This window comes from Cetorhinus maximus, chromosome 30 (genome assembly GCF_964194155.1).
Source record: "Cetorhinus maximus chromosome 30, sCetMax3.hap1.1, whole genome shotgun sequence".
Lineage (NCBI taxonomy): Eukaryota > Metazoa > Chordata > Chondrichthyes > Lamniformes > Cetorhinidae > Cetorhinus > Cetorhinus maximus.
The window spans coordinates 4,914,712-4,941,746 of record NC_135908.1 but is presented as its reverse complement, the minus strand read 5'-3'; the positions used below and the strand labels follow the sequence as shown (position 1 = coordinate 4,941,746).

The window sequence follows — 27,035 nt, the reverse complement described above, 5'->3', positions numbered from 1 at the left end:
GATGTATGAACAGATCTTGTTGTGAGTTCAGGTATGGGTAGCAGAGTTCTGGATGAGCTCAAGTTTATGTGAAAGATGGGAGGCCAACCAGGAGAGCATTGGAATTGGCATTTGGGAAGATGGTGGCATAGTGGTCATCTGACTGGACTAGTAATCCAGAGGCCCAGGCTAATGCTCTGGGGACCTGGGTTCAAATCCCACCACGACAGCTGGTGGAAGTTAATTAATAAAATCTGGAATTGAAAGCTAGTCTCAGTAATGGTGACCATGAAGTTATCTTCGATTATTGTAAAAACCCATCTGGTTCACTGATGCCCTTTAGGGAAGGAAATCTGCTGTCCTTACCATGGTCTACATGTGACTCCAGACCCACAGCAATCTGGTTGACTCTGACCTGCCCCTCTGAAATGGCCGAGCAAGACACTCCATTTAAGGGCAATTAGGGATGGGCAACAAATGCTGGCCCTGCCAGCGACGCCCACATCCCATGAAAAAATAAATTAAAAATTGGAATAGTCAAGCCTAAGGCAGGGGGCAGGAGTTTCGGGTCATCGGGTGGGCACGACAGGGGGGCCCCGAGAGAAGCCAGGAAAAGGCCCGCAATCGGCCCCCTCCCAACTGCGATTTCACGCTGACTGGCCAATTAACGGCGCGCCAAAGGCTCAGCGCTGCTGGGGTGAGGGGGGCGGGAGGAGGGCGAGTGCTGAAGTCGGTGCGGGGTGGGGTTGGGGGGGGAGAGTGCAATGAAAGCCCCCTGAAGGCAGAGAGCTGCCTCAGGGAGCCGAAGAATTTAAAACCAATGAATAAAGTTTTAAAAATGTTGGAAAAAATGTCCACACAGCAGACTCACTCACCTTTAACACGTAGATTTGAAAAATTCTGCCCCAATGTTTTTTATTATTTTTTAAATTTAATGACGGAAACCTCATCCCACCCCTGGATGAGGGGTCCTCAAAACTCCAAAGGCCGCCTGGCCACTTCGCCCGCCCGCCAACCGTAATGTTGGACAGGCAGCGATAATTACAGCTTAATTCATTGATTAATGGCCTTAATAGGCCTCTTAATTATCGGTGGGCCCACTGACCAAAATATCTCGCAAGGGACGCCCGCCTGGAAAATCCTGCCCACGGATTTCAGCGACTGATGAGCTGAAGCAGGAGAGGAGTCGGGCAATGTTACAGAGGTGGAAATGGGTGGGTTTTTGCGCTGCTATGGATACTCAGCGAATGGTCTGTGCTGTGGCAGCTAACCTGAGACCCGAGGCGGACACTTGCAGTTGGCCTCCTGGGGGGGGGGTGAGAGGGGAGCTAATCAACCAGGGTCGCCATGCCTCACCACTCGCTGAGAACAGAATCGGGCTTGGCCTCTATTCTTGAGCAGCCAGTCCAGGAGCAGTTTGGTGAGACAATGGAGGGCAGCCCATTCCACAGGGCAATATTCAGGACAAGAGCAGAGGAGGGGTGGGGGGGGTAAACCGAAGGGAAAGGAGGTGGTAAAAAAAATGAAAGAGCAGGTCGTTTAGCTAATGGATGGTTGGTGTCTCTATTTCGATCTGATGCCACCGTTGCTATTAATTATCAACTGAAAGGAAAATATTTGAAAGGCACAACAGCTTGGATTTTCTGTGGTTTAATTAGCTAACGGCTCTTTCAAACACATACAACAATTAGCACAGAGTGTAAAACATTCATAATTACAACTCTACAGCATCAGTGTGTGGCGCTCCAGTCAAAACCCGTTTACACAGCAGGTCAGCCCTAGAGCTAGGAGAAGAGAGATGGAGCCCTGTAGTGCAATTGAGCTGTAGAGGTTATGATGCATGCACCACCACTACCATCTTAGATAAGTGTACGTATAGTTGCCTCAAAGTTGCATTTGAGGCAGCAACTCTGAGTGGGCTCCGATATTCACGTACAATCAGCATCATCCTCACTCTGCCCCCGTGAGTGCCATCTAGACCTTTGTTTCAGCTCCGATAACTGGGGATCAGCTCGTGGCATTATTTATCAACAACAACACCTCGCATTGCTCCCTCGCTCTCAAACATCGATCTTTCCCATCCGCTTCAGGCTTTCTATATCAAAAGTCCTTATTACATGCCCAAGGAACTCCAGCTGTCTCTTCCTGATGTTGGTCAGGTGCCTCACAGGAGTGCATTCCAGCATAATTTAGCACCGACAGGCAAAAACCTTGACCGCCTCAGCAGCCATGTTGAGGTGTGGCGTACCCATACTGTTGACAACGCCAAACTGGACATGGGGATTAGATAGGGATTGACCAGGGAGGGGAGGGGAATGCTTCAGGAAAATAAAACAAAAACCACAAAGGCCACTGCTTCCACATCATGGGATGTTTGATAAGGATAGGAGTGGGCTCTGATGTGATGTTCCCCATGGTGGGATGGCCTTCCAGCGCTGTTGCACCATAGGAAATGCAGCAGCCAATTCTCTGCACAGCAAGATCCCACAAACAGCAATCTGGCTATGACCACTACTTCAATGATATTGGCTGAGAGTTAAATATACTGACTGTGGTATATTTAATATACTGACAATGTTTCATACATGTGTCTAAGCTGTGTTCAATACACTGAGCGCGTTTCACATAATGCATTGGTAAACTGAACGCCAATATGAATTGGGGGGCTTCAGAAAAGTGGGGACAAAGTGAAAAATCAGGAGGAGTAAAACAAGCAACAAATTTTCCAATGTTGAAGGTGCCCGAGGTTAATAAATCTGCAGCCTTGGATTGGAGAGAGAAATGCCAATCAAGTACCCATGAGCAAAACACCCATCAAAATGATCTTTTCCTCTTTAAGATATTGAATTAAATTCTGAAAGAAGTCATTGGGCGGATTAAGCTGAGGTCCCTTAGCTCCCTGCTTTTTTGAGCCTTCCCTGCAGTAGATGGGAGCATGTGACCTGTGTGACCTGTTAGATAGCAGGATGCCCCCCCCCACCCCCCAGAACTTGAACTACACACTAATTAAATAAGCAGAATTGCACCTCCTGCTCCTGGTCCTCAGAGGGAATACATGGGAAGCGAGCTTGGTAGTGTGTGTACATGTGTGTGTGTCCGTGTGCATGCATGTTTGTTTGCGTGTGTGTGTGGTGTATTCAGTCCTCACAAAGATGCTCGCTGCCTTGACGCTCCCTCCCTCTGTGTCTTTTAGCACAATCCATTCCTTTCAATTCTATTTCTTTTGAACAAGGCCTCGATTATTATGAGCAAAGATAATCATCTTCTCTGAAAGTCATTTTTGCTCTGTGCATAACAATGAAGCCACTAAGGCAGATGCATCGATTTTTCTGAAGTCAGCCTGTTATTGTTCAGCAGTGAGCCGAAGTCAGGCTGTAAAATGGTGATGTAGGCCCCAACCAGTGGCCATTATAACCTCCCATTTTGCCAATTTGTAAAGAAAAGTCAATTACTGTTCAACCTTCATAAATATTCAGACCCTCTGACAATATTTCCCAAGGTAATCACACAGCAATGTGCTGAAGCTATATATATATATATATAGAGAGAGATACGCAGACATAATAGGTAACACTGCATAATGTAGACTGTCAGAAGATTATATAGGCCTGCATGGTGAAGAGGCTTGCCCTAATAAATAGAGTGAATACTGACGGCCTGCCCTAACCTTCATTTTGTATCTTTTCATTGGATACGTGGACTGCATTATATATAACATATTGACTGTGTTGTACATATTGGATGCACTGTGCTATGTTTAATATACTGATCGTGTGTTTTATATGTGCACACCATCACTTGATAGTTCAAAACTTGAATATTGCTGAAAAGGAAGACATGTTGCTGAAGCTTTTAATCTTACACTCATCAGGACAAATGCAAGAATGCCAAATTTCAAATGATAACAACAGTTTATACCACAGGAGTAAAGGGATGCTGACTGCTTGGCATGTCAACTCTGATTGCCGAGGTGTTGCTATGGAGAACGCCATGTTCCCCAAGCCTCAAGGTAATTCCAAAAAAGGCACAAGGCTTGAACATATTCCTTTTATTTGCAGAGAATGGGCCCCTACCAATGTATGTCTCTTCCAGCAAGTATAAATGAGCCACGTTACAAGTTCAACTGGTTATCTTAAATTGGTTGTTAGTGTAGCTATTAGCACACTCAGGGTTGTTCAGCAAGTGTTTTCTCCTGTAGCATAAATTGTTGTGATTGTTGGAAATCTGGCATTCTTGCGTTTGTCCTAATGAGTCCAAGACGAAAAGCTTTGGAAATATGTCTCTCTTTTTGCAATACCTTATATATACTGAGATAAATGCAAAATACTGCGGATGCTAGAAATCTGAAATAAAAACAGAAAATGCTGGAAAATCTCAGCAGGTCTGGCAGCATCTGCGGAGAGAGAAACAGAATTAACGTTTCGAGTCCGTGTGTCTCTGCTTCAGAGCTACAGAGAAGTAGAAATGTGATGGATTTTATACTGTTTAAGAGGGGGTGGAGAAAAATACAAGGTCAGGGATAGGTGGGAGCTTAGGAGAGATTGACAAAGATGTCATGGACACAGGACAAAGAGAGTGTTAATAGTAGCGTTAAAGACTAAAGGTGCTGATAGTGGCATAAAGGTATGATAGCAGAATGTGTTAATAGCAGAACAAGGGTCAGCGCTCTGAAAGCAAAACAGAAACAAGTGACAGATGGTCTGTATGGCGGCGGGGGAGGGGGCGGTTGGTGGGGGGGGGGGGGCGTTGTGGTGTTGGGGATAAAGGATACAAAAAAATGAATAAATAAATGTAAAAATTGGATTAAAAAAGAGAGTAAAGCTGGAGGACAGCGTTCATGATCTGAAGTTGTTGAACTCAATGTTCAGTCCGGAAGGCTGTAAAGTGCCTAGTCGGAAGATGAGGTGCTGTTCCTCCAGTTTGCGTTGAGCTTCACTGGAACAATGCAGCAGGCCAAGGACAGACATGTGGGCATGAGAGCAGGGTGGAGTGTTGAAATGGCAAATGACAGGGAGGTCTTGGTCATGCTTACGGACTGAACAAAGGTGTTCAGCAAAGCGGTCACCCAGTCTGCGTTTAGTCTCCTCAATGTAGAGACCACATTGGGAGCAGTGAATGCAGTGGACCAAATTGAAGGAGGTGCAAGTGAAGCACTGCTTCACCTGAAAGGAATGTTTGGGCCCTTGGATGGTGAGGGAGGGAGGAGGTAAAAGGGCAGGTGTTGCACCTTCTGCGATTGCATGGGAAGGTGCCGTGGGAAGGGGATGAGGAGTTGGGGGTGATGGAGGAGTGGACCAGGGTGTCACAGAGGGAACAGTCCCTGTGGAATGCTGACAGTCCTGCTGAGCTTTTCCAGCATTTTCTGTTTTTATTTTATATAAACTGATTCTGCTACATCCCATATGCTGAGTGTGCTATTTTTAAAATACTGATCATGTTATGCTTTATACTTATAATACACTGAGTTCCTTGGGCATTAACTAACCTTAGCTATTAAATGCTGGGATAGCCACGGCTGCATAGCATAACTATGCTTCCACTCCTGCCCAGCAACAGGAGCACTGCAATTCACCAGCACATGCATGTGAAAACAGGATTGTGAGGTGGGAATGCAGGTGGTCACGACCTCCAGTGGAGAGAGTTGGTTAGCATCCTCAGGGCACATCAAAATGGGATCTACTGGATCCTTAGTTGCTGTTCAGCCGTGGCTCATTGGTCTCACCATACAGGCAGTAGGTTATACGTTCAAGTCCCATTCCAGAGACTTAAGCACAAAATCTAATGCAGCACGGAGAGAGTGATGCACTGCTGGCAGTGCTGTCTCTTGAATGAGCCCTTAACCTGTCTGCCTTCTCAGCCAGACATAAAGGATCCTTCCTTTGGCACTATTCCAATGAAGAGCCCAGGAATTATTCCTGGTGTCCAATCCTTAAGCACCTTTGCTATTCTGCTGGAACCATTTCCACCTCTTTTGCTCTTGTACCTATCCCATTATCACCTCCATTTTGCCGTGCACCATCTAATCACGCGCGTCCTCCACCTCATCACCTACCTCACCCGTTTCGTTCTTTTCCCTCCCCTGGATCTGCACTTGCTTAAAATCTGTTAATCTTTAACATCACCCGGTTTTGACAAAAGGCCACTGTCCTGGAACGTTAACTCCACAGCTGCTATCTAGCCCGCTGAATGTTTCCCAGCACTTTCTGTGTTTACTTCACTAAATAGATTATCAGGTCATCTATCTCACTGCTGTTTGTGGAATCCTGCTGTATACCAAAATGTCTGCAAGGTTTGCCTACGTTACAACGGTGGTTACACTTCAAAGTCAGCACCCAATTGGCTGTGAGGAACTTTAAGACATCCAGTGGACGTGAAGGGTGTTATATAAATGCAAAATCTTTTTTTTTTTAATACATGTACAGTCGGTCCTTTTCCAAAAGGTTCGACCTGCTTTAACATTCTGACACCTTTGGGAAAGGGATGAACTTCAATAAATTATTGTGTTCACATCCAACGTGAAAAACGATCAATTGATGTGATTTCATTAATTTTTGGTGCAATGTAGCTTTGAATTAATTAACTTCTAGGCAATTCTAAGTAACTAGCAGGAGGCAAGAAAACTTCATTGGGCTTTGCTGTTGATGGGAAAATTGATTGCCAATGTACATGGCTTCTTGTTAAATATTAATCACAGATGTAGTAGTGCAACAACAATTTAAATTGCAATTAATCAAATCACAATTAGCCTTAGAATAATGGCTGACTTAGTGCCTGTTGTTCGGAGAATAAAAGTTATCCTCTGTAACTTTAATTTTAATCACCAGCAGCTGGAGTTGCCTCCTGAACTATTTTCTATCAGCTAAGGTGGGGTCATCTAAGGACGTGAAAAAGACGAGCAGGAATAGGCCATACAACTCTTCAAACCTACCCGACCATTCGATAAGATCGCAATTGACCTACGTGAGATGTAGAGATGGTGGCATAATGGCAAATGTCACTGGCCTAGTAGTCCAGAAACCCAGGGTAATGCTCTGGCAAATCTGGGTTCAAGTTCCACCATGGCAGATAGTTGAATTTGAATCCAATAACAATCTGGAATTGAAAGTCTCATGATGACCGTGAAGCCATTGTTGATTGATGTTTAAAAACCCATCTGGTTCACTAATGTCTCCCTTAGGGAGGGAAATCTGCTGTCCTTACCTGATCTACATGTGACTCCAGACAGCAATGAATGTCTCATGAAATCACCTTGTCAAGGGCAATGGATACACCCCATGAATGAATATGTTTTTTTTAGAGGTCCAGGGTGGAACTTAATTAATAAATTTGGAATTGAAATCTAGCTTTAGTAATGGTAACATGATGCTATCATCAGTTGTTGTAAAAACCCATCCAGAAAGATTGCATTTCTATAGCACCTTTTGTGACTTCAGGACCTCCTAAAGTGTAATACATTCACTCTCGGATACGACAGTCCGCCAATGCTTTCCAGTTATGAACAGAATGGAGAAATAGGTTTCAGGTTGGGCCATATGAAGATTCCTTTCATCATCGTTGATCTTCAGTCCTTTGGGGATGATGGCTATGCCAGGAATCTTTTATAAGACTTTCCTTTTTGGCTTGGGTACGGAGGCGTGCTCATGAGCTGCAATGATTCAGTTTGGAGTTCGGAAGCATATCAGTGTGTGTGTCTGTGTCTGTGTGTGGCCAGGTGGTTGCAGGGGTTAAGAGCCAGTGAAAAGCAAAAGTGTTTTGCCCTATGTCAGCTAGTGGCACTGGAAAGTAAAAGAACAAATCAATTCTTCTCAGAGCTGAGTCTAGACCCTGGGAGATGGCGACCAGACTGAAAAATAGCTTACTGATTAAAATCAAAAACATATGTCCCTTCCAACATACACTCCCCGCCCCTCCCCAATCCATGAGGTAATCAGTCTTTCATACCTAACCTCTTCCTCTTTCTTCATTACAGCCTTCCTTATATTCTTTAATAGGGCTAATTTGCAAGGCAATGGGGTAAGATCAGTGTGGTAGGACTAATTGGATAGCTCTTCCAAAAAGCTGGCTCAGACACTGTGTACAGTTTTGGTGTCCTTATTTAAGAAAGGATATAATTGCATTAGAAGCAGTGCAGAAAAGGTTCACTCAACTGATTCCTGAGATGAAAGGGTTGCTTTATGAGGAAAGTTTGGGCCTCTGAATTGAGAGATAATCTTATTGAAACATATAAGGTCCTGAGGGGACTTGACAGGATGGATGCTGAGAGGGTGTTTCCCCTTGTCGGGTGATCTAGAACTAGGGGACAGAGTTTAAAAATAAGGGGTCTCCCATTTAAGACGGAGATAAGAAGAGTTTTTTTCTCTCAGAGGGTCGTTAGTTTGTGGAATTCTCTTCCCCAAAGAGCAGTGGAAGCTGGGTCATTGAATATTTTTAAGGCTGAATTAGATAGATTCTTGACTGACAAGGGGGCCAAAGGGTATAGGGGGTAGACAGGAAAGTAGAGGCCACAATCAGATCAGCCACGATCTTATCAAATGGAAGAGCAGGCTCGATGGGCTGAATGGCCTAGTCCTCCTAATTCATATGTTCGTGCGACACGATGGGCCGAATGGCTTCCTTCTGTGCTGTAGCCATCCATGACATCAATCCATGTTATTATTATTTGGTGTTGTGTCCTCTCTTAGCTGTTACTAAGCTCTGAATAAATCATCCTACCTGCCTTACCTCCTCCTTGGTGGAGCTAGCCTTTGGTTCAGTGGTAGCATGATTCAGAAGGTGTAAGGTTTGATCCCTGCTCTAGAAAGTGGGTGGGAGCAGAACTTTGACTCTGAATTCTGGGTTGCCATCCAGTGGAATACCGACATTTAACGGTGTAACCTTGTTTTACTGGTTACACAGCAGCTTATACAACCTCAGGAAGTCCCCAAGCCATCACAGACAATTAAATACTTTCTGAAGCGTAGTCACTAAAAGTGGCAGCCATTTGTACACAGCAAGCTCCCACAAACAGCAATGCAATAATCTATTTTGTTCTTCTTCAAAAAGAAGCGGCTTTGGGATTTTTTGCATCCGCCCAAGAGATCAGATGGGACTTTGATTTAACATCGCATCTGAGAGACAGCACCTTCAACAGTGCAGCACTCCGACAGTGCTGCTGAACAGATTGTGTGCACACAAGTCTCTCAGAGTGGGGAATGAACCCGCAGCTCTCTGGTTTAGGGGTAGGAATGCTTCTCGCACTCTGAGCTACAGCTGACATCGCACAAATGGCCAGCAATTTTCTATGGTGCTTATGTAAACAGCGATTTAATACAAACATCTGGAATGGTTCAAACTGATGGTAGCTCAATGACTGAGGGTAGTTACTGTGAATTTAGTTCCCTCATTCCATCAATGTGGAATTGCAATTCTGTAACTCACTCCTATCCTCTGCAGAGCAGAGAAGAAATCTAATCAATGGGATTAGTAGAAAGATATTAAATCAATCAGCATTCTTTTGCAATGGTGATACAGAAGCAGGAGAGAAATTTTCTGACAACCCACTCACCTCTCCCTCTGATCATCTTCGTCCATGTTGGACAGCAGCTGTGACCCGGCCAATGAGAGGTCAAGGGCCGCCAGGGGAAGGTCCCGATAGGCGAAGCTGACCAGTTGTACAGGGGCAATGCACTGGCTCTCGTCCTCCACCTGCTGGGAGATGATCTCCAGGTCCGACACACCCCTTTCCTGACCGAGCCTGCCAAAGACAGAGATTAATGTTAACACAATTCTTGTCAAGGCCGGAATCCCTCCAGCGCTCTGTGGCCTATAGGTAGAGGCTGCCTTTGCCTCAATGTGGGGGGGAAACACAGCACAACACAATACACAACGCAAATCTTCTCAGGCACCTCAGGAAAGGCTTCTGACATCTTTCATTTCTCTATCTGTCACACACAACGGGGAGATGGTGGCTTGCTGGTAATGTCACTGGGGATACTAATCCGACAGGCCCAGGCTAATCCTCCAGAGACGTGTGCTCAAATCCCACTACAGTAGCCGATGGAATTTGAATTCAATTAATAAATCTGGAATTTAAAGCTAGTCTCAGTAATGGTGACCATGAAGTTGTTGTCAAATGTTGTAAAAACCCATCTGGCTCGCTAATGGGAGGGAAATCTGCCATCCTTACCCGGTCTGGCCTCCATGTGACTCCAGACCCTCAGCAATGTGGTTGACTCTTAGCAAGCCACACAATTCAAGGACAATTAGGGATGGGCAACAAATGCTGGCCTCACCAATGGTACCCACATCCCATGAAAGAATAAATAAAACACTAATACAAAAATGTTCAGGGTTCTCATTCTGTATTGTTTCTCCAGCATCAACAGTGCATTACTGAGGGAGTGCTGCATGGTTGGAGGGCTTGCCTTTCAGGTGACATGTTAAAATGAGGCCCTGCCTGCCTCTCGGACCAACGTAAAAGATTCCACAGCACTATCTGATGAAGAACACGAGACTGCCCCCTGGTGCCGAGGGCAATATTTATCCTTCAACCAACATCACTGGAGAAAGGAGATTATCTGGTCAGTAACAGCTTGCTGATTGTGGGAGCTTGCTGTGCACAAACTGCCTGACTCCTCCTACACAGTCACTCCAATTCCGTCCGCATGCCTGTAAAGTGCTTTGGGACAAACCGAGGCCTTAAAAGGTGCTTTAGAAATACAAACTCCTTCCTTCTCTCTACATAACAACATTTGTTAAATGGTCCCTTGCTGTAAAAGTTTGAGAATTGCTAGCCTAACCACTCCAAGTGACCGAAAGGGAGCAAGTTTAGAAGATCTGATTCAATAGCAGCAACAGACTTGCAATGGTGTAGTGGGTTATAATTGATGGCAGACAGCACGAAATCAATTACAACCTGCTGCACTCCTGCTTGTCCCTTATTGCTTAACATCATTTCCACACTTAGTGAAATATTTAATTATAAAATTAATCGTTTGGCTCAACCCGAGATGTACCCAGCAGCTGTTAGAGGCCAGCCCTACCAGCAGGGAGCTGACTGTCGTGGTACGCTCAGCAGCTCTCCACCATCACAAAGCACGATTCCTAATTCCCACTCCTCCAACAACTCTTCATTAGGCAAGTTCCAATTCTGTCTGGGTCTTGAATGGGTTGGGGTTGGGGATGGGGATGGGGTTGGGTGGGGTGTGATGGGGATTGGTGGAGTCTCCCCTGGCACCTCTCCCCTACTCCAAACAAGTTACAGGGAAAGAAAAGAGTGAAACAAAACAAGACTTGCATTTCTAGTGCACCTTTCACGATCTGAGGGCTGTTTACAGCCAATGCTGTACTTTTGAAATGCAGTCACTGTTATAATGCAGGGAATGCGACAGGCAAATTTGTGCATAGCAAGTTCCCCAACAACCAGACAACCCTATGTTAAGTGATGTTCACTGAGGGATAAATATTTGCAAGGAAACTAGGGAGAACGCCCCTGCTCTTCATCAGAATAATGTCACAGGAAATCTTATGAGAGAGCTGGGTTTAATAACCCATCCGAAAGACAGCACCTCCAACAGTGCAGCACTCGCTGGGAGTGTCAACCTTGACTTTGTGCTGAAGTCTCTGGAGTGGGGCTTGAACCCACTGCCTTAGGAGTGTTCCACTTGCCCCTAAGTACCCCTTGGCCACACCCTGCTTTTGTGACATAGCTTCCTTTAGGTTCGCTATTGCTGGGATTCTGGGTTCTCTCAGTGAGTCCAGCCTGGAAGCAGTGTACAAGGGCCAAGTGGCTTCATCACTGCCCAGACCTCAGTGGCCTAAAGTGGACAGTTTATATTTTAATTTAGAAATTGTCTGAAAGTTATGGGACTCAAGAGTTGAATTAATCAGCATGTGGTTGAATGAGATTCCCTGTGGGGCTGTTATAATTTAAATTACCAATTTTGTGTCTTATTAATGTCTTCTGAAAATCAATATATTACATAATCCATCGTATTCTCTTTATCTACGCACACTACTCAGAAAATTCAGATTGTTAAAGACAACCTGTCCTTTCTAAATCTGTGCTGTCTCTGCTTAGTCCAGTTTGCTTGACTCTGAATAGCCTGGGTTATCTGTCCCTAACTAGCCTGTGCTAACTGCTACTGATCATCCCAGGTTCACTATCCCTGAATTACCTGTGCTAACTGTTTCTGACTTGATTGTCTCTGGCATTCAATACATTACCATCACCAGCTCCCCCACCACCAACATTCTGAGTGTTGTCGCTGCCAAGAAATGCAATGGACCAGCCACATAAATGTCACGTCTACTAAAGCATTTTCAGATGCTGAATACTCTGTGGTGAGTGGCTCACCTTCTGCATTCTCAAAGCCGGTCCTGCACCTGAAAGGCTCAAGTCCAGAGTGTGATGCAATGCTCTCCACGTGTTTGGGCGGATGCAGTTGCAACAACGCTCAAGTAGCACAATGCCATTCAAGACAAAACATCCACCACCTTAATCATTCACTCCCTCCACCACCAACGCACAGTAGCAGCAGTGTGTACCATCTACAGGATGCACTGCAGCAACTCACCAAGGCTCTTTCGACAGCACCTTTCAAACCCACCACTAGCATCTAGAAGGACAAGGGCAGCAGACACATGGGAACACCACCACCCGGAAGTTCTCCTCCAAGCCACTCACCATCCTGACTTGAAAATATATCGGCCGTTCCTTCACTGTCGCTGGGTCAAAATCCTGAAACTCCCTCTCTAACAGCACTGTGGATGTACCTACACCACAGGGACTACAGCGGTTCAAGAAGGGGGCTCACCACCACCTTCTCAAGGGGCAACTAGGGATGGGCGGTAAATGCTGGGCCAGCCAGCGAAGCCCACATCCCGTGAAAGAATTTTTAAAAATTTACAAGATGCACTGTGCCACCTCCCTAAGGCTGCACTAACAGCAAATCTTGAACTCACAAACCTCCATTATCTAGAAGGACAAGGGGCAGCAGATGCAAGTCAACACTTCCACCTCCAAGCACACACGGTCCTGACTTTGACATATATCGGTCTTTTTATCATCGCTGCTAGGTGAGAATCTTCAAACTCCCTACCGAGCAGCACTGTGGACAAATATAAAAGCTGCTTCTGAACCATTGGGTTTACTTACACAGGATCTTATCTTGCAGGACGCGGAAGATATTTGCACCTTTCTTGATGGACTCAACTCAGCTTCCTTTAACTGAGAGGAATAAAGTTGAGGTTTTCTTTTCAAAAATGTGCCCCTCCCCATCTCACCCTCTCTCCCAGGAGTGAAGCTCCACCGATTTCCACTGGTGAGAGTGTGTAGGACAAGGGAACGCAGCCTCAGAGCGTGGCCCTCCAGGAGAGAAGTTAGGAAACACTTCTTCACATAAAGGAGTGTGGAACTTCTCTCCCGCAAAAAGCTGTGGATGCTGGCTCAACTAATCACTTTAAATCCTAGATTGATAGCTTTTTGTTAGACCAGGGATCACAGAAACAAGGTGGGTCGATGAAGTTAGTCCACAGATCAACCAAGATCTCATTGAATGGTGGAAAAGGATCGTGGGGCCAAATGGCCTCCTCCTGTTCCTAATCCTCAAGCATGAGCTCAAACAGTGACCAAGTGCCTATGAATCAACTCATCCAACATCCACTGATTAAAAAGCTGAAATACTGACTCCCTGACTGATTTAAAAAAAAAAATATTCATTCTCAGGGGGTGGTATCCGCTGGCACTTATTGCCCACCCTGTGTTTCCTTGAGAAGGCAGTGATGGGGTCTCCTTTTAGCAACCTGATAGACCACTTCAGCAGGCAGCTAAGTGTCAACCCGATTGTTGTGGGTGTGGAGTCGATAGGGACAGCAGGTTTCCTTCTTTAAAAAAAAATTGGCGAGTTTTTAACTTCATGGTTTATTATACTAGCCTTTTATTTATAGATTTGTTTTTAAACCAAATTCAAACTCTCAAAATGCCTTGGTTGGGTTTGAACTCTCAATTTCTGGTTTATTAACCAAACAACAGAACCATTACAGCACCATACGCAGTGATTTAGCCCCTTCATAGCTCAGTGAAGTCAACTGGAGCATTGCTGCCATCTTGAATGAGACCAACTAACTTGGCCAGAATGGGAATCACACTTGGGACTCCCCAGGATCTTCATGGCTCAGCATCACATTGGGCGGCACATTTCCAAACTGAGCCTGCAACAAAGCCCCAAAGTGGTTTTTATAGCGGTGAGGCTCTCCACTAGACTGTCTTATTATCAGCAATCCTCGCATGGCATACTGAGTGTCTCTAATTTCTCTCATTATGGCTTATAAATTAGAAATTGTTTGGCTAATTATTATTCAAACAGTTGATTTGTTCTTGCTGTTGAAACACTCTCTGGACCTGGCTCCTGGAAGCATGCCAGAAACTCCAGAATAATGTGCTCCAGGGTCTATTTGGAAATAATGAAAAGAATAGGTAAGTTGGTCATTGTCTCCAAAGGACACAAGTTCTCTTAGCCCTAACTGTAGCGGAAAGGTGAGAGAGAAAGAGTGGGAGACAGTGTGTCAGTGAGAGAGGGGACAAGAGACAATGAGAGAGTGTAAGCGAGAGTGGGAGGCAAGAGAGAGAACAAGAGAGTCTAAATGAGAGAGGGGGCAAGACGGAGAATGAGAGTGTCTAAGTGAGAGAGGGGGCAAGAGGGAGAATGAGAGAATGTAAGTGAGAGAGGGGGAAAGAGAGAGAATGAGTGAGTGTAAGTGAGAGAGGGGGAAAGAGAGAGAATGAGTGAGTGTTGTGCAGTGTAAATGAGATAAAGCACAACAGTGATATAGAAAGTGAGAATGATTGAGAAAGTGAGTGAAATTTCCAATAGTGGGAACAGGAGCATGGGTTAATTTGCAACTCTTTAAAGGGAGGGCACTGAGGACAATTTAGCAAGCCTATTATTACGCTGGAGGTCTTGTGGTGCAGTGGCTAGTGTCCCTGCCTCTGAGCCAGAAGCTCTGGATTTGAGTCCCACTCTAGGACTTGATGGCCACAGAAAGCGTGTTCATAATGTGGCCAAATTGATTATCAACCTGTAAATCCTTCCAATATGCCAATGGTAGGCAGTAAGAACAGAAGAGTCTCCTGGTCAGCCATACTTGATATAGAGTGGCATCTCTTAAGTTAAAGCCTCTGTTGACAGGGTAGTGACCTGGTCCAGGAAAAACTAGCTATGGAAACAGATGCAAGCACATGCTTTGTCTGCCTCATGCATCACTAGACATGGGAAAGCCTCTAAGTTTGTTATTACCCCAGTAAAGGTCAATAACCTCAGCACAGACTGGAGGTCGAACCTGTGTGCCCCAACTCACAATCACAATGCAAACTCACTGAACCTTTAGGGAAGACTCGTCACCCTTCTTCTATGGCTCATCTATCAAGCAGCAGATCTGTTAGCCATGATTTTGTTCCCTCCAGAATTGACTACGTCAATGTTCTCCTGGCTGGTCTCCCGTCTTTCACCCTTTTCAGAATCTTCAGTTCATCGAAAACTCTGTTGCCTGTATCCTAACTTGCACCAAGTCCCATTCACCCATCACCCTTGTGCTCCCTGACCTACACTGACTCCCAGTCCAGTAACATTAACAGATTTAAAATGCTCCTCCTGGTTTTCAGTTCCTTCTGTGCCGCCCCCTCCCCCAACCTCCTGCATCTGCATCTCTGTAACCTCCTCCAGCCCCGTGACCCTCCGGGACCTCTGCGCTCCTCCAATTCTGTTGTCTTGAACATTCCCGATTTTCATCGCTCCACTGTTGGCAGCCATGCCTTCAGCTGCCTGGGCCCCAAATCACCCTCTCTCCTCTTTTAAGATGCTCCTTAAAACCTGCCGACTTGACAAAGCTTTCAGCTCAGCTATCCTAATATCTTCTTATGTAGCGCACGTATCAAATTTTGTTTGATGATCACTCCTTGTGGAGCACCTTGGGATGTTTTACTCTGTTAAAAGCGCTATGTGAATGCAGTTTGTTATTATTGTGGAGCAGCTGAAGTTCCTCAGCTCCTGAACGCAGCACAAATACTAAAGTCTGTGGCTGGGATCCTGAAGGTTTAAATTTAGCAATCATTGAACATTTCATTTGGCTAAGGCAACCTCACAAAGTTAGCGACAAATGTTCCAAACCAGGGCCATATCGCACCATCTGTAGCTCTGAATGTCCCTTGCTGTGCAGGCCTCACCTCCTGTTCAGTGATGGGACTGTTCCCAGTCTCTGGGATGCCTGTTCCGGCAATGGGCCCAGAATTTGGACCAATATCACTAACAAACATCACTAAAAGACAAACACGGATTGCCTGCTTCTGTATCTCAGAACATAAAGAAATAGCAGCAGGAGTCATTTGGCCCTTCAAGTTTGCCCTGTCACTCAATAAGATTGAGGCTGATCTCCTACCTCACCTCCATCTTCCCGCACAATTCCCACTCTCCTTGATTCTCTTGGTGTCCGAAAATCTATCGATCCCTGTCTTGAATGTACTCAGCGGCTGAGCATCCTCAGCTCCCTAGCGTGGAAATGTAAGGCTCAATCGTGGTGGGTGTAGAGAGTTCCAAAGATTCACAACCCAATTTCTCCTCACCTCAGTCCTAAATGACCAACCTCTTATCCTGAAACTGTGATTCCCCCAACTCCCACTGTTCCCCCTGCCAAGGGAAATATCATCCCAGCATTTACCCTGTCAAACCCCTCCCCTGTTATGTTTTCAATGAGATCACCTCTCATTCTTCTAAACCCAGGGGTTTATAGGCCTAGTCTACTTAATCTCTCCTCCTAGGAAAATCCCCTGATCCCAGGAATCAGTCTTCACTCCCCCCTAAGGCAAGAAAATCCTTCCTTAGGTTAGGAGACCAAAATTGTACACGTTATTCCAGGTGTGGTCTCACCAAGGCCCTATATAATTGCAGTAAGGCTTCTATATTCTTGTACTCCAAGCCCTTCACAATAAAGGCTAACATGTCATTTGCTTTTCCAAATTACTTACTGTACCCACATGTTGACTTTTAGTGATTCTGTTCAAGGACACACGGGTCTCGCTGAATACCAACATATATATTATGTTAAATATATATCTCAATGTTGTTTGTGGGATCCTGCTGTGCACACATTAGCTGGTTTCTCTGTATCACAACGGTGACTACACTTCAAATAAGCAGTACTTTACTGGCTGTGAAACGTTCTGGGATGCTCTGTTGTTGCAAAAGGCTATATATAAATACAAATCCTCTCCCTTCCCCTCTGAGCAGGCACCTGAAGGAGGTTTCAGTTCATCAGACTTATTGTGAAGGGCCCGTGAGCCACAGGTTCACCTGTTGAAGCCCCAGGCATCTGGCCTTCACTCACACTCGTGTCGCTAACGTGCTGCTTTGCCCAGTTTGGATTTCAAGGTGCACAGAGGTTTGGAGAGAGCTGTTCTCAGTGCTGTTTTCCAATTGGCGGTGGGGGTGGGTGGGGGATGGGGGTAGGGGTGGGGGAGGGGGGTGGTGGCTAAATCAATATCAGAATACTGAGGTCTTTTCGTATCAGCAACTACAAATCAGGGGCAAGGTAGTTTTCAACTTCACTGTATAGAGTTACGATTGCAAACTCATCTGCTGACTGGGCCGGTTCTTCCTGGTCACCGCCACATGAAGGAAATTAAGGAAAAAAAAGACTTGCATTTCTATAGCACCTTTCACAACCCTCAGGATGTCTGAAACCACTTTACACTCAATGAATTTTTGAAGTGTAATCACTATTATAATGGGTGAAACACGGCAGTCAACTTGCACACAGCAAGCTCCCACAGCAGCAATGTGATAATGACCACATCATCTATTTTAGTGATGTTGGTAGAGGAATAAACATTGGCTAGCACACTGGGGAGGGTGAAACTCCTAGTGCGCTTCTTCGAATAGTGTCGCAGGATCTTTTATAGGCCAACTAAGAGGCAGACAGGGCCTCACCATCTCACCTGACAAACAGCACCTCCAACAGTGCAGCACTCCCTCAGTACTGCATTGGAGCGTCAGCCTTAATATGTGTTCAAAGCCTCTGGAATGGGTCTTGAACTATAACCTTCTGGCTAAGAGTCTGTTCTCTCAGATGATGTAAAAGATTCCACTATTTCAAAGACAAGCAAGGGAGATCTCCCCAGTGTCCTGGCCAATATTTTCCCCTCAACCAATATCCCTAAATTAGATCATTATCTCATCACTGTTTGTGGGAGCTTGCTGTGCACAAATTGGCTACTGAATTTCCTACTTCAGGACAATGACTCCTCTTTCAGGTACTATAGGTTCTTGGAAACCATGGACTTCCTATTGGATTGGTCTATGATTATGCTTGGCAAAATACTGCAGTCTGGCTGACCAGGGAACTCTTTCACTCTTACCACATTCAAAGGATTTACAGGCTGATAATCAACCTGTTTGGCCACATTACAAACATACCTTCCATAACCATCAAGTCCTGGAGTGGGATTTGAACCCAGGGCTTCTGGTTTAAGAGGTAGGGACACTACCCACTGCACCACAAGATCTCCAGAGCAATGGCTGCATTTCAAAAAGTATGTCATTAGCTGTAAGGCCCTTTGTGACATCCTGAGGGTTATTAAAGGTGCTATATGAATGCAGGTACTTTGCTCTGAACGGGTTAATGACTGTGCTACAATAGCACACAAGGGTATGGGTAGATCAATTACTATGGTGTCCTAAGGAATGGAGGGAATTCATCAATAGCTTTATCCTACCACTAGAGGTCACAAGCATGCAATATAAATACTTCCGAGCCTAATATTGATAAAGTCATTAGCTTCACCTCAAGGCAGAAAGTCAGTATTACATGACCCATTCTTTCCATAATCAATACAATCATATTAATTAGGATGAAATTCCCCTTAAAATTGATCTTTCCCTCTGTCACTTTGAAATTCATCTTACAGATCTGTCCTCTAATCAGATAGGGTGGTGGGACCTGGGTTCAAATCAGGATTTGAAAGACTCCTCTTGCCAAAGACTATAAGTGAGTTGTTTTTGGCAGTCCCGGCATGGGTCCAACGGATTAGGAACCTGTAGCCGAGCATTGCCCCTGACTTGGGGCTAAAGCAGTACTTTCACAGACCTGTGGAAATTACTGCCCATAAGGGGGCCATTTAGTCTATCAGATGTGGGCTGGCGTGAGATTTGAACTGGGGATGTCTATTCTAATCCCCATTTCTCTCCACTTCTCTCCGTTTCTTTTCATGTTCGTATTCAGGGACTCACCCAATTCGCTTTCAAATGATGTAATTGTCCCTGATTCAATAATCATTCATGTTTAAGGATCCCATGTTCTCGGGATGAAAGAATTTGTCCATTTGATAACCCCAAAACCAGCCCTCCCTTATTCTCCAACCAGTGGAAGCAGCTGTTTTTCCCCCTCAGAATGATGATTAAAAACCTCAAACCTTCAACCCTTCTAACAGTCTCTGGTGCAGTGAGAAGTGACCCAAATTTGGAACTTCCTTCATAACTAAACCTGCCCGTTCCCCAAAATCCACAACAACGTCCAACGAGGGAGGTGGAAATGCCCCATTGATGCTCTTTTGAGATTATGGTTAGGGTCGAGGAGAACATTCTACGTTCTGATCAAGGGCTGCTTGACACTGATGTTGACCACCATAAAGATTATCATCAAACGCATATTAATTAAACTGACATTCCAGTGCAGTACTGAGGGAGCACTGCACTATTGGAGGTGCTAATATTCGGATGAAATGTTAAACTAATGGCATGTCTGCGTTCACAGGAAGAGGTAAAATATCCCACGGCACTCATTGGAAGAGCGGTAGGTGAGTTCTCTCTGGTGCTCTCTGGTCAATATTTATCCCTTGCTCAGGGTCAGATCAGCAAGACAGGTTATCTGGCCATTATTGCCCAGCAATTTGTGGGAGCTTGCTGTGCGCAAAGTGACAGTACTACAACAGTAACTATATTTCGGGAGCTCAAGAATGGTTGAGGTCATGAAGAACGTTATGTAAGCACAAGGTCTTTCCTTCTGTTTTTCTATTATTAAGAAGCCCTAGTCTTGTATCTTAGGGCAACAATAAGGGTGAAATGATCTAGAGAGAAGTAGCTCTAAATTGACACCAAGTTTCTAGTTTAGGCATGGTGAGACTGCAGGAGGAAGTGAGGGGATTTTGTGAAAAATATTCAATTATTCAAAATTCACCATAAATATATTCTTTACCAAAATAATTTTGAAAACCTGCTCCGGTTGTACCTCAGTATGAGGCCTGTGGGAAGAGTGTGTGTCCTGTCACACCTGATTGCAGTTTTTTTTTACATTTGTTCTTGGGATCTGAGCCTCACTGGCTAGGCCAGCATATATTGCCAACTCCAAACTGCCCTTGAGAAGGTGGTGAGCCTGTGGTACTCACAGCGCTTTACTCTGTAGCGGTTTGGTACAACTGAAAATCTCGCTAGGCCACTTCAGAGGACAGCTAAGAGCCAACCACATTGCTGTGGATTTGGAGTCACATGTAGGCCAGACTGGGTAAGGGTGGCAGATTTCCTCCATGAAGGACATTAGTGAACCAGATGGGTTTTTATGATAATCTGGTAGTTTTATGATCACTGTTAATGAGACTAGCACTTTATTCCAGATTTATTAATTAATTGAATTTAAATTCCCCCAGGTGCTATGGGGTAGGATTTGAACCCATACCTTCAAAGCATTAGTTTGGGCCACTGGTTTACGGTAACATTACACGGTGGTAATCTGATGTGTAATATACCTTTAAGAAGAATGTAATAATGGAAGATCACATGATCTTAGTATCCAATAGCAGAGTAGCGTGGGCTACCTCGGTAGTCAGTTGTCTATAGTTAGATTCTGTAATGTAGAGACAGGGTTTGAGTTGTAAGCACACAAGTGTAGCCGCTGAGTTCCTTCGTAAATAAACAGAATGTGTTCTACCTGAGAACCATTTGCTGATCTACTTTGTCTATGGTACCAACTTGGCCATCCTGAAACAAGCATGCAACCTGGGTATGTAAGTCCAACCAAACTGGTGACTAGGAACCAACAAACTGGCGACGAGGAAAAAGCAAGAAAAAGAAAGGAAGGACGAGAAAAAGTGAGGAAAAAGCGAAGATACAATAAGCTGGCTTCGAGAATAAAACAAGTTAATGAAGGAAATCAAGGGTAACGAAATCGGGCCATACCTCGCACGGTAATTGTAAGTAGAATTTCCATCCTAATTTGTCAAAGCAATCCCCTCAGAGCATGCCGCAATTTGGAAGAATTTATCCTTTTGACCCAGCCACGGACGATTGGACTCATTATATTGAACGCGTTCTTTTTCCAAGCGATTGGCATTGTGGGGGAGGAGAAGAGGTGAGCGATCCTCTTATCCACGTGTGGGAGTAAGACCTATGGATTGATTTGAAGTTTGACGGCACCCAGTGCCCCAGATTTGAAATGTTTTGATGGCTTAGTGAAGCTCGTAAAGAGTCATTACCAGCCAAAGCCCTCGGTAAAGATGCAACGGTTCAAATTTAAATCAAGAAATAGAGCCCCGGGGGAGACAGTTGTGTGTTATGTGGCAATTCTGAAACAGTTAACAGAAAATTGCGAGTTTGGTACATCTATAAATGATATGCCTAGAGATTGGTTGGTGCGAGGTGTAAATGAAGATTCGATTCAGAAGAGATTACTGTCCGAAACAAAATGGATTTTAAGAAGGCGCTAGAGAGAGCACTGGCCATGGAAAGCACATTAAGGGATTTGGAAACCATACAGGGAGCACAAAATGGCGCCGTCCTCCACATTAGGTGGGAAGCCCCAGCCAAAAAGGGTGTGAAAATGCGAGGCCCAGCTGAGAAGTGGGAAGCAGCCACCACTAGCAGTCAAATAAAAAGAAATGACATAGCAGCAAAAGCATGGAATAATGGTAACAGAGGTGGAAGCAGACAACCTTGTAATGAATGTAAGTTTAAAAAATGGAATGCTTTTACTGTCATCGAAAATGACGCCAATGAGACATTGCAAGGATAGAATCAGGCAACCTTCAATCAAAAGAAAAAACCCTGTGAGATCCACAACGTAGAACAGCCTGAAGTAACAGATTCAGATATTTATTTGTTGTATAATTTGAAGGTGGGAAGAACAGAACCAATCTATGTAACAGTGAGAGTGAACGATAGACCTATTAGAATGGAGGCGGACACAGGAGCTTCCACTATGGTAATTGGTGAACATACTTTCAAATATTTGAATTATGGGGAATGTAAATTAAATTTGGAAGAAACAGATGCCAATTTGATAACTTACACGGGAGAAGACATCAAAGTCAAAGGCATAAGCAAGGTTACTGTACAGTATGGAAGCCAATCGGTAAAACTACCCTTGATGGTGGTAGCAGGCCAGGGGCCAAGTCTCCTTGGACGAAACTGGCTGAAGGAAATTAAATTGGAATGGGCTGAAATCTTCCAGCTGAGAGTCAGTGGGCTACCTGAGCTACTACAAAAATACACCTCAGTCTTCAAGAGCGGACTCGGGAAGATCCAGGGGCTGCTAGCTAAAATCCATGTGGATCCAGGGGCAACCCTCCGATTCATGAAGGCAAGACCAGTACCTTATGCACTGCAGGATAAGGTTGATGCTGAACTGGACAGATTTAGAGAAACTGGGAGTTATACAACCTGTGCAGCTCTCAGAATGGGCAGGACCAATTGTCCCCACCCTTAAACCTGACCAAAGCGTTTGAATTTGTGGAGACTACAAATTGACAGTTAATAAAGTGGCTAAGTTGGACACCCTATCCCAAAAATTGAAGACCTGTTTGATAAGCTGGCAGGTGGAACCACCTACACGAAGCTGGATATGAGTCATGCTCATCAACAATTAGGTTTAGAGAAGGCCTCCCGGAAACTTGTCACAATTAATGCACACAAAGGGTTGTACCCAATATACCCGTTTGCTTTTCGGTGTCTCCTCAGCTCGCGCCATATTGCAGAGAACAATGGAAAGTTTACTGCAGGGATTACCTCATGTCGTAGTTTATTTAGGTGACAGGACTCGCTGAAAAGCAGCATTTGGCGAACTTAGAAGGAGTTTTAAAACATTTCCCGCAGGTTGGAGTGCATTTAAAAAAAAAAGAAAAGTGCACGTTCCAAGCGAGGGAGTTAATCTATTTAGGTCACAGGGTAGATTCGCAGGGCCTCCACCTGGTTGAGGAAAAAATGAGAGTCATTAGAGAGGCACTAGCGCCAAAGAACACCTCCGAGCTCCAATCATTCTTCCATATTGTACAGTAACCCCAAATCAATTACTATGGGCACTTCTTACTAATCTGTCGACAGGTCTGCCACCCCTGTATTACCTACTCAAGAAACACCAATATAATAAAAGCAAAAAAATACTGCGGATGCTGGAAATCTGAAACAAAAACAAAAATAGCTGGAAAAACTCAGCAGGTCTGACAGAATCTGCGGAGAGGAAGACAGTTAATGTTTTGAGTCCGTATGACTCTTCATCAGAACAAGAAATACCAATGTTGGTCTTGGCAAACACCACAGGAAGAAGCTTTCACAAAGGTGAAACAATTATTGCACTCATCCACCCTATTAGTACATTTCTACCAGGGAAAAGAGTTGGTGCTGACATGTGACTCATCTCCCTATGGAGTGGGAGCAGTGCTCTCCCATCGAATCGAGATGGCTCGGAACGGCCTGCAGGATTTTTATTAAGAACGCTCAATGCAGCAGAAAAGGGATACTCACAGATGGAAAAAGAAGGCCTGCCAATTATCTTTGGTGTTAAGAAATTTCACCAGTACATACACGGCCATCATTTTATTATCATTTCGGACTGCAAACCATTGCTAGGATTGTTCAGCGAGGACAAGGTATATCACCCATAGCCTTAGTACGAATACAAAGATGGGTGTTGATCCTGGCAGCATATGAGTATACTTTCATCCACAGGCCTGGAAATCAGATTGCAAACACTGATGCATTTAGTCGTTTGCCCTTGCAATGATGAGGATGTTCCAGTTTCTCAAGAACTCATTTTATTATTGAATGTCTTAGATTCATCACCAGAATGTGCTAGACAGATCAGAGATTGGACAAGTCGAGACCCATTCTTATCCAAAGTACATGAACAAGTTCTTCACTGCTGGTCACAAGAGCAGGAATCCAACAAAATGAAACTGTATTTTCACAGAAGATATGAAATAACCAACCAGGAGGGTATCTTATTGTGGGGAGCTAGAGTGATTGTTTCTCCAAAAGGACGAAAGCCATTGTTAACTGAACTACATAGTGCACATCCAGGAATTTCTCAAATGAAGACTTATAGCTCACAGCTATAGTGGCCTGGGATGGGTGGATGGAGAAATAGAGAGCTTAGTGAGGAGTTATATGCAGTGTCAGCAAGTGCAAAAGTTACCTCCAACAGTTCCGTTACACCCATGGGAGTGGCCAGGAAGGCCATGGGTGCGGTTACACATTGACTATGTGGGACCTTTTATGGGAACAATGTTTTTTCTTATGGTTGTTGCCCACTTAAAATGGATGGGCATATGTGAGGTGAGGTCACCGACATCTTCTGCTACAATTGACAAGCTGCGTCAAAGTTTCACCATCAACGGACTACCAGAAGTGGTCGTATCAGATAATGGCACGGCATTTACTTGTGCTGAGTTTCAACCGTTTATCAGCCTCAACGGTATCACTCGTAAAAACTTCACCGTACCACCCTTCCTCAAATGGACTGGCCAAGAGAGCGGTTCAAACGTTCAAGACTGGCATGAAGAAATTAACTGGAGATTCCACAGCGACCAAGCTAACCCATTAACTTGTGAGGACCACCCCTCACACAACAACAGGCGTCATGGAGTTGTTGATGAAACATCATCTCAGGACGAGATTGAGCTTAATGATGCCAAATTTAAGGGGGAAGATGGAAAGGAGCCAGGGAAGTCAGAAAACTGGACATGGCTGGCATAGTCATGACAGAAAGTTTACCGTAGGAGCGACGGTAACTGTGAAGAATTTTGGTGAAGGACCCAAGTGGTTATCAGGTGAAATAAGTGCAGTGAGTGGACTTCTTTCTTACCATGTGAAAGTGGAAGGCCAAGTTATACGGAGACGTGCAGATCGTATCAGGAGGAGAAAAACAAAATACCAAGAAATGATACCACCAGTGTTCACGACTGAGTCAACGTCTCCTGTTGACAGAACTCAACCACGTACAGATATATCTGAAGGGTCGGCTGTATCTGCAAGACTTGAGGAAACAGATTTGCAGGTGCCCACCGAAGAACCTGATGTTCAGACAACTTCAGAAAAGCAGGTTCCTGACAAAGCATCTGAAGCTGTAGAGTTGAGACATTCTACACGCCAAAAGAAACCCCCAGATAGACTGAATTTGTAAATTACTTATCTGTGTAAATAATTTGATATTTTGAGAAAAATTGTACTTGTAACTGTAAAATATATTTCTGAGTAAAGGGAGAGGGATGTGGTAATCTGATGTGTAATATACCTTTAAGAAGAATGTGATAATGGAAGATCACATGATCTTAGTATCCAATAGCAGAGTAGCGCGGGCTACCTCAGTAGTCAGTTGTCTATAGTTAGAGTCTGTAATGTAGAGATAGGGTTTGAGTTGTAAGCATACAAGTGTAGCCGCTGAGTTCCTTTGTAAATAAGTAGGATGTATTCTACCTAAGAACCATCTGCTGATCTACTCTGTCTATGGTACAAACTCGGCCAACCTGAAACAAGCAACCTGGGTCCATAAATCCAACCACTAGAATCCAACAGTCACTGTCCCCAGATTATTTCACGTGGATTATTTTACATGCAAACCGAGTCTGCCTTGATTGCCAATCATTTTAATAGCTTCTACCTCTAAAGTAAAAATATTCAATGACCCAGCCTCCGCTGCTCTATGGGGAGGAGAGTTCCAAAGATTCACGACCCTCTGAGAGAAAAAATTTCTCCTCATCCCCGTCTTAAATGGGAAACCCCTTATTTTTAAACTGTGCCCCTTAGTTCTAGTCTCTCCCACGAGGGGAAACACCCTCTCAGCATCCACCCTGTCAAGTCCTCTCAGGATTTTATATGTTTCAATAAGATCACCTCTCAATCTTCTAAACTCCAATGGTTTTAATACAGTAAATGAAGGGAAACCGCAGGAAGGTGGTAACCAGAGGATACCAGATTTAAGGTAATTGGCAAAAAAACCGGATGGGGGTGGGGTAAGGATAATTTTGTTTGATGCAGCAAGTTGTTGTGATCTGGAATGCGCTGCCTGAAGGGATGATGGATGCAGATTCAATAGGAACTTTCAAAATATATATTGCATATATAGACATGGAGGGGTTTACTGCAGGGCAATTGGGAAAGAAATGGGGGAGTGGGGCAATTGGATAGTTTTTTTCAAAGGGACAGGACAGACACGATGGGCTGAATGGCCTCCTTCTCAGGCGTGTGATTGTGAATGAGCAAACTGTGTTTCTTGCACTGCTTCTGGTTCAGAGGCAAGAGTGCTCACCAAGGCCGACGTTCTCTGACAGATTTCTCATCGGCAGTCAAATAATACATAGAACATCATATGGCGCAACTCTTCCGCCGTTCTAAAACAGCATTTCATCCGTTATACCGTCAGCAATACCACAGGAGATCTGCCAGTAACAAATGGCCCAGCACTCCAGTTTAACAGTATTTTGTTCTGTGTTTAAGTCTCTCTCAAGGGAGAGGTGCTGAAATTTTAAATCTAGGTTTCTTTGATGTGGTTGGAATGCACTACTTTGGTCAGTGGCTCACCAGCAATCGATAATGGAATGTACAAGTAGATATTTGCTAATTAAATTGACTGCCTTCCTACCAGCATTAACTGCCGCTCAGTTCGGAGCAGCCTTGCCTCCTGAGTCAAAGGCCATGGTTTCGAGTCTCCCTCCACAGCCTTGAGCTCATAAACCTAGGCTGACACTGCAGTGCAGTACTGGGAGAATGTTGCACTGTTGGGGGCTGCTGGCCTTGAAGGTATTAAACTGAAGCCCCATCTGC

General features: G+C 44.6%; 1 protein-coding gene across 1 annotated transcript in view; it reads right to left on the bottom strand.

Moving 5' to 3' along the window:
* tmem266 (transmembrane protein 266) overlaps positions 1-16,403 on the bottom strand; it is a 77,059-nt gene extending 60,656 nt beyond the window's left edge. Inside the window, exons 1-2 of the mRNA XM_078532216.1 lie at positions 16,393-16,403; positions 9,524-9,712 (exon numbers count right to left, since the gene is read on the bottom strand). Coding sequence (XP_078388342.1) covers positions 9,524-9,712; positions 16,393-16,403 — 200 coding nt within the window. The remainder of the gene's footprint in view (positions 1-9,523; positions 9,713-16,392) is intronic.
* Between the last annotated feature and the right edge of the window lie 10,632 nt (positions 16,404-27,035).